General features: G+C 40.3%; 1 protein-coding gene across 7 annotated transcripts in view; it reads right to left on the bottom strand.

Annotated features, from left to right (window-relative positions):
• qkib (QKI, KH domain containing, RNA binding b) overlaps positions 1-20,831 on the bottom strand; it is a 111,602-nt gene that overhangs the window by 17,605 nt on the left and 73,166 nt on the right. For all 7 annotated transcript variants that reach the window (XM_081350324.1, XM_081350326.1, XM_081350327.1 and 4 more), the window contains exon 4: positions 19,382-19,525. In XM_081350324.1, the coding sequence (XP_081206450.1) occupies positions 19,382-19,525 (144 nt within the window). The remainder of the gene's footprint in view (positions 1-19,381; positions 19,526-20,831) is intronic.

Here is a 20,831-nt window from a genome sequence, read left to right as displayed (position 1 = left end):
CATGACAGCGTTGCCGAGGGCTTTTCCTGCTCACGCAGTGAAACCGAGACACACTGACAGAACAAAGCCTCTCTCTGCAGCAGAGCTGATGGTTAATGCGCGAGTCTCTGCGTGTGAGCGCTCCAAGCCAACGCCTCTGGTCCTGATTTCCCTTTAATATATAGAGGACTCTGGGGTGGCTAAATCAAATTCTCGCCGATTGGCCACCGGGTTCTGACTAATTTTGCTTCGTTTTTCTTTCACTCTGACGCTTACAGTGCGTTTCGATTTCTCCCATTGGCTTGTGGCCCGTCTGCTCCTCTTATCCTGTCTCTGTTACACTGAATGAACTGACCTTCACATGATCTGTGACTGCATGTTCATGCAAGGCGTCCTGAAGATATTCTGTCAAGTCTTGTTTGCTGCAGTTCCACGTTTACACGTCTTTTGAAGCCGTATATGTAGCTGGTAAAATTTAAAACCTTTGTTTTGGGACAGTGATTGTATGCAGAGTTATCGGATCTTGTCACATGCATTTGATTGCTTCCAAATGTGCTTTGAGGGATCCAATCAAAAACTTTGGTAACACTTTAGTTTAGGGTCCAATTCTTACTTTTAACTAGTTGTTTATTAGCATGCTTGTTACTAGGATATTGACTGTTTATTTATAATTATAAAGCACATATAAATGCCTTATTCTGCATGATCATGTTCTACATTCCAATACCTAAACTTAACAACTACCTTACTAACTATTAATAATAATGTCACTAATAATAGTAATTAGGAGTTTATTGAGTAGTTAATAGTGAGAGTTGGACCCTAATCTAAAGTGTGATCAAAACTTTTACTACCGTTTATTATTCTCACAAAGACTGCATTTATTTGACCAAAAATACAGTAAAACAGTAATATTGTGAAACGTTATTACAATGTAAAGTAACTGTTTTCTATTTGAATGTGTTTTAAAATGTAATTTATTCCTGTGATCAAATCTGAATTTTCAGCATCATTACTCCAGTATTCAGTGTCACATGACCCTTCAGAAATCATTCTAATATTTCTTATTATCAATGTTAAAAACAGTGCTGCTTCATATTTTGGTGTACACATCAGGATTCTTTAATGAGAAGAAAGACCAAAAGAAGAGAATTTAATATAATAGAAATATTTTGCAACTTTACAAATGTTTTTACTCTCAGTGTTGATCAATTTAGAGTACGTTTACATGACAGCTATGCACTAAAAACGGAAATGTTTTTCCTTTACATTTTTCACGTACAGACGACAACATTGTCAAAATGATCACAGTTCACACGGATTCGAGAAACGACTAAAAAACGCTGTATTATTCACGCCAGGCCAGTAGATGGCGATGTTACTTTGTAAACAAACACTATTCGCCGATAGACTGAATACGTAATGCACATACTCATGACGACACCGTTTCCACAAATTCATGTATTTACATGGAGACGATAACGGTATCTTTTTCAAACTTGCACTTTGAAACCCATTTTCAGGCCCCCAAAAACGTTTAAAACGCATACATTTTTTTCCGTTTTTAGTTGAGTGCATCCTCGCTGAATAAATGTATTAACAACATAGTGACCCCAAACTTTTGAACGGTAGTGTATATTTAGAGCTGACCACTGTGATCGGATGACCCAATGATGATGTTGATACCATTTGTAAACAGTGCCTAAAAGTGCTCTGACACAGGCTCCATCAGTAGGTCCAGGCAGGGAGACTAGAAGTGTGTGCGTTCAGGTCAGGCAATGTAAAAGGCTTTTAAAGTCCGCTTGCATAAAGAGGAATCACTCTGGAGCTATTCAGACTGGGATCACGATGACCTTTAGAACACAATGCCTGCCAGCCTACAACTTTCCATCATGGCCTGTCAGGTCTGCACCTTCATCTCTCTCTCTGTCTCTCTCTCTCTCTACAGTCTCCATAGGCATCTGGAGGTCATTGCGTGTCTGTGCTCTTGGTTGCTACTCAACTACATCAGTGTATTAACAGTATCACTGTTCACTTGCATCAAGTTGAACTCAACTTTGTTTAACTTTGTTGCATCGCCAACGGTCGTTGACGCTCATCTCATTGGAAATCCTGAACTCTCATTAAAAATGAATGACTGCAGGTTGCTCTGTCATTGCAAATCACTGGCAGCGTGAACGCCAGACTGTGTGATTTCAGCAATCCTATAAGATCATTACAAACCACACTGTATGACATCGATCTAATAAATTGGATACGACATGTATGTAGACTGTACGATGATGACACCTATTGAATCATACGACGCAAGTTAGTATAGAAGAATAAACCGTCATCAGCATGTGCTAGTGGTAAACAAATAGAGCAAGATTTTAGTTTTTAATGTGCACTGAAAGAAAGAGGAGAATATGGACTAGGGAAAAGAGGCCAACTTGGCATGACAATTTCGCAATTGGAGCTTGAGGTAATAGTTTTAAGTTTTAGCGCAATGTAAAGTTGATCAATACGCCATTTCGTGTTTCATTTTTCTTGGCTAGTCAGTAGATGTAGGTCGTAGCAGCAAACACACTGTGAGATGTAGGAGCACTGTTTATGAGCCACGACCACTGAAATCACCATGATTGGTCATCTTTGGCCTGGGACAGCCCAAAATCAATGTGTACAGGGCATCCTAACTGAAATGGATCCTCTTAAGTGACGGATATGGAGCATTCTACATAGGCAACGACTCAACACAACACTCAAACAGTGAAGCACACTGGAGACTCAACCCACATCTGAAGTTAGCATGTTGATCACTTTCCAGTGTGATACTCTAAAAGGCATACTAAGATACTAAGAGTAAAATAGTCAATTTTAAACAGTTGTGCTGCTTAATGTTTTTGTGGAAATCAATATATATATTTTTTGATGAATAGAAAGTTCAAAAGAACAACATTTATTTGATTATTTTTATTTTTTTTGTAAAGGGGGTCGCACACCCCTGTATAAATTTACATTTATTTGTCTCAAATCGTTGTTAATGTATATACTGACTTCACCCTGTGCTGCAATATACATTTAGTTTTAGATTCATTTACAGAAATCAGCTGCGTGGATGAAAACTGCTGATGTTCTGTGATGAATTTGATTTGGAATTGATGATGATCTGTTTTTTTCATACAAATACCATAGAAACCATAAAGTTACATTTTGCCATGATAGTGAGGTTATCATGATCTAAATGCATGATACTGGATGACCAATTGTTAAGTTTAATAAAACTCAAACAGTCAGAATATTACATTTTACCAAATAAAAATGAGCACATGCAGAAACTAAGAAATTAATTGTCCAATAAAGATATTTATTTTGTTAAGGAAAAATGACAAATGTTTGAATGTTCTACCTCAGGTTTGTGAAATGTTCACCTGTTTGGCAAATGTTTGTCATGATATGTTCTGACAATAAAGAGTAGTTTAAAACCACAATTATGTGCTCTGGTAATATATAATATAATAATAATATATAATATATAATAATGCTCTGGTTTCTACAACTTTCACTTAGGAGCAAAAATCTGACTTTAAACTTGAAAGAAATAAAGATTTGACTTTTATCGTGATAATTATCGATATCGACTGATTATCGTGATATTTTTTTTTGGCCATATCGCCCAGCCCTAATCATACGTAATGCTGAAGTTAATGAACATTTTTTATTAAAGCAACATAATTTACATAATACAGATTTAGATTTCTACAGTGATTAACCAAAGACTCGCGCTTTTGGGGTTGTTTGGTCTGTTGAATGTACCTTGTTGATGCTTTTACACTTTTAAATTTCCTTTTAATGTTCCATGGTTGAAGGGTGAGTAGATTAATGTCATCTCATTGTGACACTTTTTTAACGCATTGCGTTCAGCGAGCCTTTTCATTGATTGTTTACAGTTTAACTGAAGTTACACCCATAATTCACGCAAAGCGTCATGGGGCGTAGGAATAAGGTGGATAGAATTATACTGCTTCCTACATTTCTAAAAGAGTCTTGGAGTGCACATGACACCTTAGAAAGCTGTCTCGATAGGCAGCTATATCTTACTGTCTCTCTCTCTTTTCCTATTCCCCTTCTTCCTCTCCATGCGTTTGCAGCTGCTTTTCTTCCTGAAGTTAGATTGATGGAACTGTTATGTGTTTATTGGCTTAAGAGTAGCTCTTGTTTGAAGGTCCTTTTACTTTATTTTCTTTTAGATGTCATTCTGTCTTTTCTCTTCTTTGTTGCTACAGGGTGGACACGCAACTCCCCGCTCTCTTGCAAACCACTCAAGTGATTGCTTTCTCTCTAACAACACAAAATATGATCCAATTTTATACTTTCCAGTGCTTTATTCTATTACACGCTTTATCTTATTAGTAGCAATTTCTCAAGGCCAAGGACATAAACCGAACCTGTCAAACGTGGTTCAGACGGTCATTGGTCGAGCGGGAAGACTGAAGGACAGAGGGCTGCTATTACTGGCCGAATGAGGACGGGAAGACCCGACGAGTGGAAACCGGAGCGTGTCCCAATCGTGGCGCACAGCTGCTCTCTTACAACACACAAACACAAGAGCTTGGCTTCCAGCCACACCTCATCCTCTCCACGGTCCTTCCTGTTCCTCCACGACACACCAGAACCCGCTGATTTATCTCCTCCCATCCCTCAGCACTACGAATCTCTTGCTCAGAGTCTTTTTCCACAGATAAACTATAGAAATAGACATCACTGAGTTTGTTTACATGTATATCATACTTGAAAACTATCAAAAACCAATCCTTTAAGCGTTTACATGCAAATTTATTAACCAACTAATTCACAACAAAACTATAAGTTGACAGATTTCACGGACACTTTCCCTGCCTTTCATTGGTCGGTCAAACAGATAGCCCCGCCCCAATCTCATGGCATTGGCTTAGTCAATGCTGGTCAGGGGTGTGTTTCCCGATCAACGGCGTAACTCGCTGCTAAACTACCGTAGTACGATGCATCGTTGAAGAAATCAACTATCTAGTTTTGACTGATCCCGAAACCGTATTGTCGCAAATTGGTCGTTCAACCACGTTGGTTAATAATGTCACCCACATGGTGGAGCAATAACTACTTTTAATGAATTTGTTTGAGATCGAATTAATGCTAGATGTTTTTGCTATAAATTATGGACATGGCATTTGAGGAATATTTTCTCTGAGTTATTTTGCTTTATTTCCAAATTCAATCACTGGCTCGTTCTTACGAACTAGAGCTCGTTCGCACATGCGCACTCTTTAAATCTCTTGACAAACTAAAAGACGTAAATGACATTTGCGTGTATTTTAAATAAAAGATATAGATTGCACTGAATGTCAGCTTGCTTATTTGGCTCAAGATAAGGATTTATTAAGTCCACATTTCATGCAAACAAGACAAGCTTCCAACCACAGGTGGAGAGCTGTCGTTCAGACACACAACTGTGCGATGCTGTTTGCCAATGTTCGTTGGAACGATGTTTTCGGGAAACACAGACTCATTAAACTACGCTGATAACGACGGAACTTGCAACCATAGTTGGCTAACAATGCTTTCGGGAAACACACCCCAGGATGATTTGGCCTGTTGTTCAGTAAAACGCTGCCTGGCATTGATGTCAAACTCAAACTAAGAAAAAACGAGCTGCGATTTTGAGTGTTTCGCAGCTGCACACATGACGGACCCTCCCAGTAGAAACATAAGGACAACCAGAGCTGCATTCATTGAGAATTAACGCATATTTCCTGTTTGCTTTCACACGCTCACACACACACTAACAGATACACACTTCTTACAGTCATTGTGAAGATTAAAACTGCTTTATGAGAATAATTACAGCTTAATCCAATATTTATGTTGAGCCTACTTGCCGCACCTCTTGTAATTGGCTTGTTGAATATGATGAGCACTTGTAAATTTAGAAGAAAAATAATTGAGAACATCATATACTCTGTCCATTCCTTTACTGTGGAGGTACTATGGTACTGAACGGTTACCATATTTATATAAGATGGTATTTATATTGTTCTCCAAGGAACCCCTCGAATACTCATGGCACATATCTAAAAAATATTTGGGTACTACATAGGAACCACTTATAAAAAGTGGCATAAAGTACTACCAAGTTTTGACATGGTACAGTGGTACCACGTTATTTTGAACATGTACCATGTTAATACCAGGGTATATTAGTACCGGACACAGTATTACAATGTGAAACCATCATTGTACAACAGTACTGCTACAGTATTTTTTTTTTTTCAGAACAAAATGCATTACCATGGTAATATATCCAAAAATATGGTATTTCTATATATACACTGTCATTCAAAAGTTTGGGGTCAGTAAGATTTTTCTAAATATATTAATACCTTTATTCAGTAAGGATAAAAATTGACAGTGAAGACTTTTACATTGTAACAAAAAAAATATATTTCAAATAAATGCTCTTCTTTTGAACTTATCTTCGTCAAAGAATGTTGATGAATAGAAAAATGTTATTTTAAGTTGAGTTAAGTTTTACTGTATTTTTTAATCAAATTAATGCAGCCTTGGTTGGCATAAAAGACTTCTTTCAAAACTATTTAAAAAAATCTTACCGACCCAAAACATTTACCACAAAGTACTTCCAAGAATATCATGGTACATATCTAGATTTTCAAAAAACTATCAAAAAGAACTATGGATACTACTAAGTTTTTTTGGACATATACCATGGTATTTTCGGAAGTACTATGTTATATGAATCTCAGTAGACAGTAGTTAACATCAAAATACTATAGAATTACCTTTTGATGGTACTTCCACAGTTCGCCAGGATGAAAAAAACTACAGCACTACCATGGTACATACCCCCCCCCCCCCCAAAAAACAAAACAAAAAAAAAACTATGAAAAAAAAAAACTATGGTAGTCTTTTTAGTGCCTAAATCACACTGTGAATACATCAGTTATGCTTAATTGACATTTGCAACCTCCACTAAAACTGCAGGGTAAATTTAGCCACATAAATGAGTGCAAAGATCACGAGCTCTATTCTTTGTCTGAAAACCTGCAGGTTAAAATTAGATTACAGGTTATTTCGGTAAGAGGCAGGGAAGTAGCCTTTCCTGGATGTGAGAGAAAATACTCAGGGTCACAATGGCCAGAGAGAGAGAGAGGGAGGGAGAGAGGGTGAGAGAGAGAGAGAGAGAGAGAGAGAGAGAGAGAGAGAGAGAGAGAGAGAGAGAGAGAGAGAGGCAAATGGGCCTGTATGTATACGCTTGTGTGTTTGGAGAGGCAGTATGTGAACACGCATAGAGTTCAGCTGCAAACCTGTGGGAAAGCACAAAGCTTACAGTCTTACCGTTTCCGGCACATGCGTTTATGTTAATTGGCTTTGAGAGAGGGAAGTAGTGCAAGTGTCCCTGGTGCCAAAACTCTGTGTATGTGCGCATACATATGCAGGCTGTCGAATAAAATCCTCATCTGTTCTGCGGCCCATAAACAACAGTAGCACACTAGGCAGACAGGATGCATTAGGGGTATTAGACGACAGAGTTCACACACAGACATGCAGTCTGGTTCAATAGACTGGATTCGATAGACAAATAAAGGCAAATCAGAATGTTAATTAACTTCAATTCTGTTCGGCATGATTTGAAAGTGGAATAAAGGTACGAGATGACAGGCAATGCAATGCGCTCCTCAATCAAGTTTAATATTACCTCTAATATTTAAAACTCTTATTTATAATTTGTCATTTTAATCAACCTGTCTTGCTTGGAAAAACAAACATGAAAACATTTAATCAAGCTAAACATTTCTGTCATTTACTAGACTGTGAAGGACAGTGAAAGGGAGAGTTACACTTAGGAGATGATTATCTAGATGAACATGATTTTCCTTTTATGCAAAATGAAATAAAATATTTTAAAGTACTATTTAAGGATACAGTAATGTTGATAACGCAAAACTCCCTCCTAATTCCATTCGAAAATCAGCACATGAATGATAGTCAGTTTAATTCTAAGGGAACAAGAGGGTAGAACATGTCATGTAAAACTAAATTACCAAACCTTGACTAAAATACAGAAAGTAGACTTCAGGAAAAATAAATGCTACAAAGATGCAGAAGACAACCCTTTTAAAGTCAATGTGAAATGCTGTGTCCTACTCATTTTAAGAAATCTCATGTATTTCTGGGTAAAACAGGACCTTCAACGTGAAAATGTACAGGGTGGGAAATGAGAACCCGCAGAACTGAATTGGATTGTGAAAAATGTTGACTTTTGGTTGGAGACGGATGGTTAGAGAGGATGGCTTGAATAAATGAGAGGGATTTGTCACAAGAGCCGAAAAGAAAATTTTCTTTGATAAAAGATTCCAAAGACAAGGAATGACATGTACCAATGAGATGCACACAACAGGAATTAACATAAAGGAAACAAATAGGGTCAATTTATATGTCGTGGCATAGCTCAGATAATTTGGTCTTGCAAGAATATGATGAGAACTATTTCAGATCATATTGAAATCTTTTTATTGCACACTTGTCAGAGAAAACAAACCAGTTAAGTAGCCTTAATGGCAAGCCAGATATTACCTGAGTACATTAGAACAGATGCCTGAAGTGTTACGATGTCCTGCCAGCTGTTGTGCTTGCCAGTTTAGCACAGCAAGAGACTCTGAGATTCTAGCGCAAACAATGCAAGGCAGCGCACACGCTTGCACACGTGTTTAACACACACACACACACACACACACACACACACACACACACACACACACACACACACACACACACACACACACACACACACACACACACACACACACACACACACACACACCACACACACACACACAGTTGAAACAGACATGAAGTGTTTCCAGACAAGTACACCCAACTGCCGAGTAAAGCGGGCCCTGTCAGTGATTAGCTGTCAGAGCGTAGGCATCCTCCTCATTGGAATTAAAGAGGTGCAATTAGGAGGAGGAGGAAGTCTCATACATCAAACTGGCTTTGAACTGAGGAGACGGCACACGGAGATGGAGAGAGAGAGAGAGAGAGAGAGAGAGAGAGAGAGAGAGAGAGAGAGAGAGAGAGAGAGAGAGAGAGAGAGCTCACAAAGACTAACTTTATCGTTGTTAAACTTTGATTGTTTAGCACACACACACACACACTTTCTTTCCTTCTCGAAAGCACACTTTCTTACCCGGTAACCCTGCAACTAGCCATCTCTCCATAACAATACAGCCCTCTTATCTCTGTCCATATAAAAGGCAGCTTTGATCTCTCACAACATGCAAAAAAATGAGGACTGCAACAAAAACGCTGGTCACAAAGTCAAAAACATGATGGGGGAATTAGAGAAGGCGTCAGAAAGAGAGAGCGAGTGAAAGTGCTCCTCAACATCACACAGAATTTTCTCATCCTCCAGCAGAGCAGATCCAACAGAGCATCCGCATCTGTCCCAGACTGTCTGAAAAACAGATTTGAGTAATTTTGGCCTTTAAAAATGCATGTGTTCTTGTATTATTCATCTTCAGGCTGCATGCAAATTCTAAACATCCGCATGAGGAGGAGGATCTTCTCATCTGAATCAAGAGCATTGTTAAGCCCAATCAGAACCACCGACTAAAGATCTGGTATTCTACAGGAGTCATAAACCAACTTGAACCACTTGATAAGAGAGATGTTGAGAAAAATCACAGATCAGTTCCCTTTAATATCGTATTTGGTTCTCCTAGAAAGCAATGAGATTGAGAGCAATGGTCAAAAGTCTCCAGCTTAGACCCCCGTGGTCTCTTTCCTTAGGAGAAATAACAATAGATGTGATAGAGGCATTTGTTGACACAGTATAGAGCTGTTACATAAATGTTTCTCTAGGCTTAACAAATCACAAACGTTTTCCATATATTCACAATCTTCAATATGTCTTTGATGGCATTGGCCTCAAGGCATTCTTAAGAATCAAACCAGAGAATTATGAAGGCCCATCTTTCACATACCCTTTCACGATCAACAATCACATTGTATCATATTCATTATTTAGCCTTGTGGCAGTGAAGGGAAGTCGGAGACTGAAAGGAAAAGGCTCCGGAGATGACAACACAAAATTATTTCGGCGTTTTCTCAGTAGAAAAGGCCACCCAACGCTGGCAAAGTCAAGCAGTGCATTAAAGACTAAGTGCAGCGTTGGAGAAAAGTGGCGTTTGCTGACAGAAGGTACACGTTCAGAACGGGAGCCTTTATTTCGCTCGTGACATTTCGTTTCCGTGGTGCCCGAGGGAAGCAGCTGTTCTATTGGTGCTCAGCGGAGCAGAGAAGCTGGATAGATTTCTGAACGGCCATGGAGTCTGCATCTTTACTCTATCCCTCTATTTACACAGGGATTACTGTGTCATTCCTTGTAAGGGAGAGAGAGAGAGGCAGCAAAGAGAGGGACAAGGTGATTTGAGTGTAAATAAGTGGGTCCACACAGAATCCGGGCACCCAGACAGAATTTTCTGTAGAATTCACAAGAACATATGTCATTCATAAAAGGGAATATGTCTCTTGCATGTTCATTGATTAAAAGTGATGCGTGTATTTTCAGGGCCACTAGTTTCACCAAACAGGTTGATACACTCCTCCCCCATCTGCCATTAGCTGGACAAAGAGTCCTGATTAAAACACATGGCAATGGTTGTGTCAGTGTTGCTCTGTGTGGTTGGCCAGGATGACAACAAACAAACAAAAACTTTTAATGGCATTTTTTAAATCAATTCAGTGTAACTCCACATATTTCCCCTCCAAATCATTGCAAAAAGTCTGCAGATTCCATCTGATCTCATGAATGAGCGAGCTTGTTATTTAAAGTAGCTGAAAATCTGAAAGCAGGGGAGATTGGTGGATGATTTAAGCCCCTCTGTAGTACAGTCACATGACCCGGTGCTCTCCTTTGTGGATGGGGCCTCTCAAACAGTTGCCACGGTAATGCACTCTCTGTCCTGTGAACCCCAACTAGCCTTTATTCCCTGTGCAACCGAACTGTACCAACACTAGCTCCAAAACAAAGTGTTACTCAATAACATCATGAGAGACCGAGGGAGGGACACACAGAGAGATAACAGAGCAGAATGAGAGGGAGAGAAAAGATGCTGGACTCTCTCAGAGGAGAGAGAGGAGGGGAAGGGGAGAGAGCCCCACTGGGAGCATTATCCAACCCTGTATGGCCAAAGAGCCCGCTCAGGATTTCCACACTCCAGTTGTAAACAAAGAGCCTTTTGATGCTCTCTCAGCCTCAAAGACATGGATGACTACTCAATCATGTGACCACAGAGCAGTCCCTGCCGTTCACACGTACACCGTAGCCACACACAGAGTTACACCCGTCGGCATATACAAAGTCACATTATTGATGGAAAGGAGACCTTTGGACAAAGGGAAGCAGTATTTGCACCTGCAGAGACAAAGATGTGCAAAAATGTGCAGTCCTTTCTCGAGATCTCAATGTGCATGCACACAAATGAATACAACATGTCTTTTTTAGAGCAAGAGATTTGCCGGCAACACACACTTATTTCTGCTAAGAGAGACATGGGCTCTATTCAACCTCTCTCTCTCTATTTCGCCAGTGCTGAGCACTCAGAGAAACAGCGAGAGGCAGAAAAACATGTCATGCAAGAGGGAGCCTATTGTGCCATGAAGGGAACAGATGGAACCTCCCACAAACCACTGGGCCCTTCATTCTCCTGGCTTCCTAAAAAAAAATCACCGTCACAAACAGCAACATTGGCTCTGCTCATCCATAAAGCGCCTTTGCTTCTACATCCACTCAGGAGTTCTGACAAAGATGTGAAGGTGTCCATGTGCAATCTTGCAGGCAGAGATTCGTTTATGTGTGACTAACGCTCACTGAGCACGTCACAGGATTCCCCAAACAGAACTTGTGCGTACCCCGCCTAGATATCGGCTCTTAAGCGATTCTCCCAGCAGTCACTCACAATCTGTGGGGCTCACAATCCCATCGTGAACATGTGCCAGTGGGTGATTTGGGCAAAAAGAGTTTGAGGATCTCAAAACATTGGCATGTGAATATGTGTGAAGGAGAAAGAACAGGCAAGGATCAAGATCCAAAAAGTCCAATGACTAGATTTTTACAAGTAGTGTTTGCTTGTAAAAAAGCTGCTGGCATGATGCAAGGATGTTGCTGGCAGTTTCCAAAATTCTAGTAGCTAGGGTGTTCTGGTTAGTTTTTGGTTGATTTATAGTGGTTGCTTACTGGCCATGTCGGTAGAGTCCACTCTGATGTCTCTATGATATTCTGTTGCTTAGATATAGTTGGGTTCCTACCTTCAATACAAGTTTGCAATATTATTTTACCCACTGTATCTAAGAAAATGAATAGCACACCTCTCTTCAACAAGTCACATGACTTGAGGTATTTTTCACATCCGTATTTTGGGATGGATTACAAACCAGAGTTTATTACTTAGGGATAGGGATTTGTTTAAATCTGTGACTCTTAACTAGGGGTGTCCAGCCCTGCTCCTGGACAGCCACATTCCTGTAGAGTTTAACTCTAACTAAACACAACTGAACCAGCAAATCAAGGTCTCAGGATTACTGGAAGCTTCCAGCTGGAGTAAATTGGAGTTAAACTCTGTGGGAAGGTGGCTGTCCAGAAGCAGGATTGGACACCCCTAAACAATAAGCAACAGTAATAGTGATGACTGTGTTAGTAACCACCACGAAACACACAACAATCATACACCCATAAAAGCTCAAAGACCAAAAACGTTGGGATTCAGGTACGAGCTGGAACTACAGTACCCAAGAAGGAAGTCTTGACTGACAGGGTGCACTAATCTGAGCTGTGATGGGTAGAGGGGAGTTGGGGTACTTTGGCCCCCGCTGGCCCTTACTGTTTACTTAACCTCCTCTCCAACACCACTGCTGGCACAGCTGGACAACCACATGGGCCAAAAAGGGGAGGTGTATGTGTGTGTGTGTGTGTGTGTGTGTGCATTGTGTGGTAGTAGTCCCTCCACACCCAATTTCAAATTTCACTTTATCTCCAGCCCTGACAATTAGAGCTGCCTCTATCTGTCATGACTTCAGGCTGGGAGCCACGGAGGGGCGGCTGACAGACAGGACTTTAATTAAAGTAGTCCCTTCAGCAATGACCATTTAGGCCTAGCTACCACTAACACAGGGTGGGGAAACAGAGTGAGAACGTCGAGAGCTATAACAGATAGCATTAAGCGCTTCACCTCACCACAGGTTTAGATGCTGCCTACCGGCTTATGTTCTAAATAAAGGCCCTAAAATGCTCTCTGAAATTAGCTTTCTCCAGGGTGTGCATGTAATTTGGCGTTAAAAGTTGTGTGTCATAGTTCAGATTAGCATTGCTGAAAATACTCACAGTGAAGTGACACGAGACGTCTGTTTTCCAGGAATATGAATTATCTGTGACATGTAGGAGGTTAAGAGCTTCAGTTTGAGTAGAACATATTTTAGGAACATGCAATTTGTACATGTTTACATTAAAGATCACCCCCTCTCATGCAGATTCATAGAACTTCCATCCTGGATATAAAAGTAACTATAACCTGGCCATTTACAGCTGACCAAATAGAAAGACAGGTCTATCTCAAGCAATGTAATGTTAAGATTTCTGTGGTTTAAAAAATATATAAAATGAATACTTCACCTACCATGTAAAATTCTGTCGTTCAATTCTTATGGCGTTCCAAGCTTTTTATACTTTTATTTTTTTGGCATTTCTTTTTTGTAGGTAAGGGGAGTGGAGACAGGAAAATAAATGCGAAATTACGACCATTACTAAACCATTACTACCTAGAATAGGGTCTTGACCCAAGTCAGACTCAAAACAGGGTCCCCACCAGCCAACAGCTCTGATGCATCATTCTGCAAAACGCACACAACAATGGAAGTTTAACAGAATGACGACACTGCCCTTTTCAATGCAGTGAAAGTAAATGAAGACCAAGGGCTGTCAAGCCACAAAAATGGCAAACAGCAGCTTATACGATAGCTTCATATGGAAAAAAAGGACATTTTCACTGATCATCTTCTCCTCCACCGCATCTAAGGCCCATTTACACCTGGTATTAAGATGCGTTTTGGTCGATCGGATCACAGGTGGACAACGCTAAATACAGGTGTAAACAGGTTCTAAAACGTTTTGAGCTTGTCCACTTTTAACCACTTCCAGAGGTAACTGAAAACGCATTCGACCGGATTGCTTTCGTAGTGTAAACGTTCATGTGATCAAATGTGTTGAAACAGCCACAAAAGACCTACTCTCCGCCTACTGACCTAATGGGTAAACATTATGGGAAGCGCACTAGGCGGGATTTAAACTTTGACGGCTGAAGACCCAAGTTTGATTTGAAGAGGAAAAACATACCAAGCACAATGTTCTCTCACCATTCCTGATTTCTAATGGCGCTTTCCCATTACAAGTACCAGCTCAACTCGACTCGACTAGCCTCGGCTCGCTTTTCGCTCCGTTTTCCATTGCAGATAGTACTTCCACAATAGTACCTGGTCGTCATAGCGACGCCACAGGAAACTGCCGTGACTTAATCTTCTACGCGAGACACACCGGCTACCCCCACACACAGGACAATGGAGGAAATCGAGTGTATGCTGTTTTTGGATGTTTTGGTTTTTGCTGTTTTTTATTCAGGATACTCCGTCTGGCGCGTGCAATGATGACGCAGTGAATAGTGATGATTCTCTCTGACCAATCAGCAGTCTGCCGTGTTTTCACGTCACATTTTAGTATCGCCTCAGCTCGCTCAGAACCTCGCCGGAGGTGGTACGAAAAAAAGTACCTGGAAGCAGGTACAGGTACAACTTTTACACAGCTGTCAGAGCAGAAACTAAAGCTGCTGCTCTGTATGTTTTTCCATTTTTCCAGACACGTTCATTTGTAAATTGCGTGAGCTTATTTCGTTCATTAGATCAAAAGATCTGAAAAAGCCTATAGATTTACCTGTCCATAGACCCTCCCCTCGAATAAATCAGGACAGAAGTGGTCGAAAGTGGACAAAAGAGGCAGATTAAAACAACAGTTGTAAACGGGAATGTGTCTCGTCTACTTGTGATCCTATCGACCAAAACACATCTTAATACCAGGTGTAAACAGGGCCTCATTCACATTCACATATAGAATGTTCAAATATGGTACATCAAGATGTATCATTTGCAAGATTTGTCTCACATAAAGCTATTGTCTGACTTCAGAAAGACTTGGAATAGTGTGTACATGTTATTTGGACAACAGTTATGGTACCCCCCCCCCCAACCAACCCACCCCCATTTTTTTTAGCTTGACAGCCCCTAGCCACTATTCACTTTCATTGTATGGAAAAGAGCAGCATGTTACCACTGGTATGTATTATGTAAATGAGCTTTCCTTCCTGCATTTGAGAGACAGAGGAGCTCAGGGGAGTCTGGTGAGACCTTGCCTCAGTCAGCACAATCAGATGCAATTGTGAAGCGAAGGCTTTTATATATTTGTCACAAAGCCATTGATGATAATTGCTTTTGACTGTGTTAGCAGTATCCTGCTGGTCATTGGCTTCCTGAGTGCACCACACCAACTGCTGCCACTACTGTCAGTGCTGCTGATTATGATGCTGAGAGCAACGGTGGTGATGTAGATAATGATGATGATTTAAAATAGATGACTCTAAGAAGCCAAGCTGACGACTCCTGGTGTGCTACTATAATGTGCCTCAGTTGCTAGCTTTCTCCGGAAGGTAGACCGCCAGTCAAGCAAGTGACCCCCTGACATGCTTCATAATGTGACTGCATTCACCTGATATATATATATATATATATATATATATATAGTGTAGAAGGACATTTCCGACAAACACCAATGGTGCACAGCTAACCCCACCCACATGTGGAGAAGCAGAGCATACAGCTCAAATGCCACAAGATGCGATCAATCAGTATGCAAATTTCAGCAGGGATTATAAAGATCTTTACAGAAGTTGGAGCAGAACACTAGTGGCCGTTATCTTAGTGCAAACAGAAAGGAAAAAAATCCCTCCCTCCATCAATTTGACTGAGAAAAGTCCCTGTAGGCAAACACAGAGGTGTTAATGGATTTTACCTTGGGATGTGGGAGGGCACTGTTGGCCATCATACACAGCAGTATCGGGCTGGGATTGATAAGGAAGGGTTGGCCTCTCTGTGGGTCGTCTGAGGGTTAGCTACCACACAAGGGAATTGCTCTTAGATGGACGATCAGGTTAAATGCCGATGTCTCAGTAGTATCTGTAGTCTGTGTCCACTCGGAGACCCAAAGAGTAGGTCCACTGATTGGGGAGGTGTGACTGTTCTCACTGAGCTTATTGAAGGTGTTGGCAGTTGCCATGACAGCCAACTCAAGCAATAACATATAATCTTTCCTCCGGCAGCCACATAATATACCTTTCTTTCTGTAAACTGGCATGAAAGTCTTCAACTAGCACTGTCACTCTTAACATTTTAAGACCACTGTGATACACCTAAAAACAAAAATGAATTAAAATAAAAACTCCAATCCAGTAAACCACTTTGGTGATAACTAAAGTTTTATGAGCTTGGAATTAACCGTCGATGGAGCAAGAAGGGGAATGGGATCAGGACGTGACCCAGGGTGTGAGCCTGTGGGTCACAAGCACAAATACTACCCACTACATCAAAGCTCAGACCGAAATACCATAATTAGTACAGTTATAGACCCCACAGTCTTAATACAGAAAAGGAAGCCACATCATAAGCAATATTTATGGCACAATTTTTTTTATTTTTATGTGGCATACATGTATGTAGTGTACACTTGTAGGACAAGAGCAAGAAACAATCAATCATACGCTTGAAAATTCCTATCAGTACAACTTTGTAAAATACCAGAATTTGTAAATCACAGGCAACATAAAAGAAAACCTTAGGTTAGATTAGGCTAGACTGACCATAATAACACAGTTTCCATGTTATTGCAAACTTTCACTTATGATGTCACTTTTGAGCAAGGCCCAGTCTCATGGTTTGCGGTGAAGTCCTCTACTCGTAACTATTTAATGAACTATGTTACATTTTGTAACAATGCAACATGAACAGAGTAAGCAGTGAGCATCTGAATCCTGAGCAGCTGTGTTCGTCATTAAAGCCCCATGGCTAATGAAATCACTGAGGCAGGACTCACTGGTCATGCAGTAGTTGTTATCAGACTCGCAAAGCCTTGGAATGTGTCTACAACAGTTCATACTCTATTAACATCCATGCACTTACTTCCTCATCACATGACTAGACCTTAAAAGTCTAATACAATGAACATTTCTGGAATCTATACGCTCGATATTAGCTGTGGATTATAAGGTACATTAGTGCTTATTTGCCATCAAGTATGCTCTCTATATATGCAGATATCTAAGGCAGCGTCCTACCACCAAGTGAGTGACATGCAACGCTCTACCAAGGCTCGAAATTGCGACCATTTTGGTAGTATATGCTCACGAAAATTGCTCTGTGCGACCTCAAAATTTTTTTGCGAGCATTTGAGCGAGTGCAAATAATTCTTGTGGTGCAACCTGTTTTCTAAAGATCAACCGGTCAACCGGCCGAAATCAGAACCGGCCGTTTTGGCAAAGAGGAGAACAAACACGTGCCAGCAGAGAAAATCCTGTAACAGGCACAGCAAGATCATCATGCTTGAAATATAGGAAGAAAAATTTAAAAATTTAATTGGGCTTGGCAGTTTATATAAATGTATCTCCGAAGGGAACTGACTGTCTTCAGAAAAGTTTCGATGGCATTTACTTTTCCTCTAATCTCCGAATAAAGTCGTGTTTATAAGCACAGCGCTGCTTTGTATACAGCGGTACACAAAGAAACCACTGCTTTTCCATAAGCGCCGCCTACTGTCAGAGAGTGAATGCAGCAGTCCGTCTCCTGTTTTTGTTTTGCGCAGGAGTGTTTCAAATCCTATAATTAAATCTAATTTATATAAAAAAACAACTGCTCATGCTACATGTGAGTAGCATCTTTGTTTAGATCATAATTAAAATGCAGTCGTGCCTCTAATTTCACATGGCTACATATATTTTTTGTTTAAGACTAGTTTGGCATGTTATAGAGCAAATAACAAATACATTTGCTTTCAAAAAAAGGCAATCAGTAGCAGAAAATGGCCCATTTGCTTCTAAAAAAAACAAAAAAACAAACTATCAAAGCGATAACCCTAAAATACCTTAATGTATGCCCATATAGACTAACTTGACCCTGTTCTTCCAACCCTTTTATATAGAGTTTAATGACAATAATGCAACAGTTAGCTCTTAAAGAATGTTCCAAGTGACTGACCACTCAACCACACCGGCCCTGCACAGCACTTCCCATTTTTCAGGAGAGCGTTTGGAAAATGTTTCACTTCCCACTCATCAAGTGACACCAAAAAGAAAGGAAACGAAAGAGGAAAATGTTTTAGGGGTTGTCTACACTCATAGATTCACACATTCTAATGTGCTCTGGATAGATGACAATACTGTTACTAATATTAGAACATTACTAATACACAAATGTTAATAATACAAGAACACAGATTTTCTTATAAGATGCAGTCTCTCCTTCATCATGGCACATACTGCATCTTTGTGAAGCAAATGTATTGAGTAATTTGTACAATCAAAACCAGCAAATCAAAGATCAGTCTCAAATAGTATTTCTTATGTGGAGAAATGTGTATTCAAGCAGTTATATTATAGGTTATATGTTTGAGAGTGTATTACCTCTTAAGTTCAAACATATATATATATCTTTGTAAATAAGAATTTATATATTTTTCTTCACTATACATTATAGGGATCACTTTATAATAAATTGCATGAAAAACAACAAATATTATTGTGTATATATTATGCTTAGTCGCTAAAAACAGCTTGTCTGATGGACCAGCATTATTTGCTGAGTGAAGCTGTCTGAAATGTTTCTGTTTTGGTGTCCAGTAAAGCAACCAGTGATGATTGGTTTTAAAGGGCAAGTGCTGGTGATTATATGATATTTGCACTTAAAGAGTTGAATATGACATAGTGCATGAACAACTTATAATAGGAGTATTTAAACAGTGGAGGGAGACACACCATAAAGTCACCCACGCACACACAGGTTGTGAACAGAACCTGTACTGATGTTTGGAGGGGCTAATTGAATGTGTGAAAATGGTTTGAAAACCTAAATAAAGCCCGTGGCATATAACCTCAGAAGACCACTTCCTGTCATTTGACACATATGACATCAGATAGCCTGAGTAAGCATGATGCATGTGATATTCAAGAGAGCTTTGCAACAGGAATGAAGAGAAAGGAAGTAGGAGAGCAGTGGTACTCACCGCAGGCACGAGTAGCTTGTTAACCTCCTCCACTGCACGCTTGAGCTTGATCTCAGCCCTGTTCTGAGCGTCCTCTACCGTGATGAGCACATGGAGGTCCTCATTCAGATGCTCCCAGTTGGGTTTGCCTCGGTTCTGTTCCTCCTGGACAGAGAGAGGGGAAAGTTTTAGATGCACTGATACTGAGCACAATGTTGACTGCTACAATCAAGGAGGCCAATAAGAAAGTGCAGAAAGGCTTCAAATAATGTTGTTTCTTACGTAATGATTTTAAGAGATTTTTGCAATATTTGCCTACTGCTTGTGCAAAAATGTATTTTTTTTTTCTCCAGAATACTTGGTTACTTTTGAGTGCCAATTATTGGAGAAAGATGCTTTTTGCTCTTTCCCTGGTGGTGTAGTTATGGCATCTTCCAGCACTGGCTAACAGGACCATTGTGCTTGGCATGTTTTTCATCATCAAACCAAACTTGGGTCTTCAGCCGATAAAAGTTTAAATCCCGTCTGGCTACTGCTCTTCCCGCAATGTTTACGCATCAGGTCAGTAGGCAGAGAATAGGCGTCTTTTGTGGCTGTTTGAAAATATTTGACCTCATGAGCGTTTACACTACGAAAGCAATCCGGTCGAATGCGTTTTCGACTAGAAGTGGTGGGAAATGGACAAGCTCAAAATGTTTTAGACTCCATTTACACCTGTATTTACCGTCGCCCACTTGTGATCCGATCGACGAAAACGCATCTTAAAGGAACACGCTGACTTTTTGGGACTTTAGCTTATTCACCGTATCCCCCAGAGTTAGATATGTCCATACATACCCTTCTCATCTCCGTGTGTGCTGTAACTCTGTCTGACGCACCCACCGCTAGCCTAGCTTAGCACAAAGACTGGAGGTAAACGGCTCCAGTTAGCATACTGCTCCCAATAAGTGACAAAATAACGCCAACATTTTCCTATTTACATGTCGTGATTTGTATAGTCACAGCGTGTACAAATAACAAGGTCACATGAGACACAGCCATCTTCTAACTGTATACATACTGGGAACTATTCTCAGAAGGCGAAGCACTGCTACTTCTGCGGCATTATTTTGTCACTTATTGGGAGCAGTATGCTAGCTGGAGCTGTTTGTCTTTGTGCTAAGCTAGGCTAGCGGTGGGTGCGTCAGACAGAGTTACGGCACGCACGGAGATGAGAAGGGTATGTATGGACTTATCTAACTCTGGGGGATACAGTGAATAAACTAAAGTCCCAAAAAGTCGGCATGTTCTTTTAATATCAGGTGTAAACAGGGCCTGATAATTCCAAAAAGAAAAAGTGCACTTGAAATACTCGGATGATACACTTGATTAACTGAAGTGTGGAATGTTGAACAATTAATGCTCTCAACTGTCGCACCTTTAATGATGTAGCGGAGACAACATGATGTAAAAGACAACATTTATAAAGTTC

The sequence above is a fragment of the Scardinius erythrophthalmus genome (assembly GCF_964197995.2).
Source record: "Scardinius erythrophthalmus genome assembly, chromosome: 21".
NCBI lineage: Eukaryota > Metazoa > Chordata > Actinopteri > Cypriniformes > Leuciscidae > Scardinius > Scardinius erythrophthalmus.
This window is presented reverse-complemented; position numbering and strand designations above follow the sequence as displayed.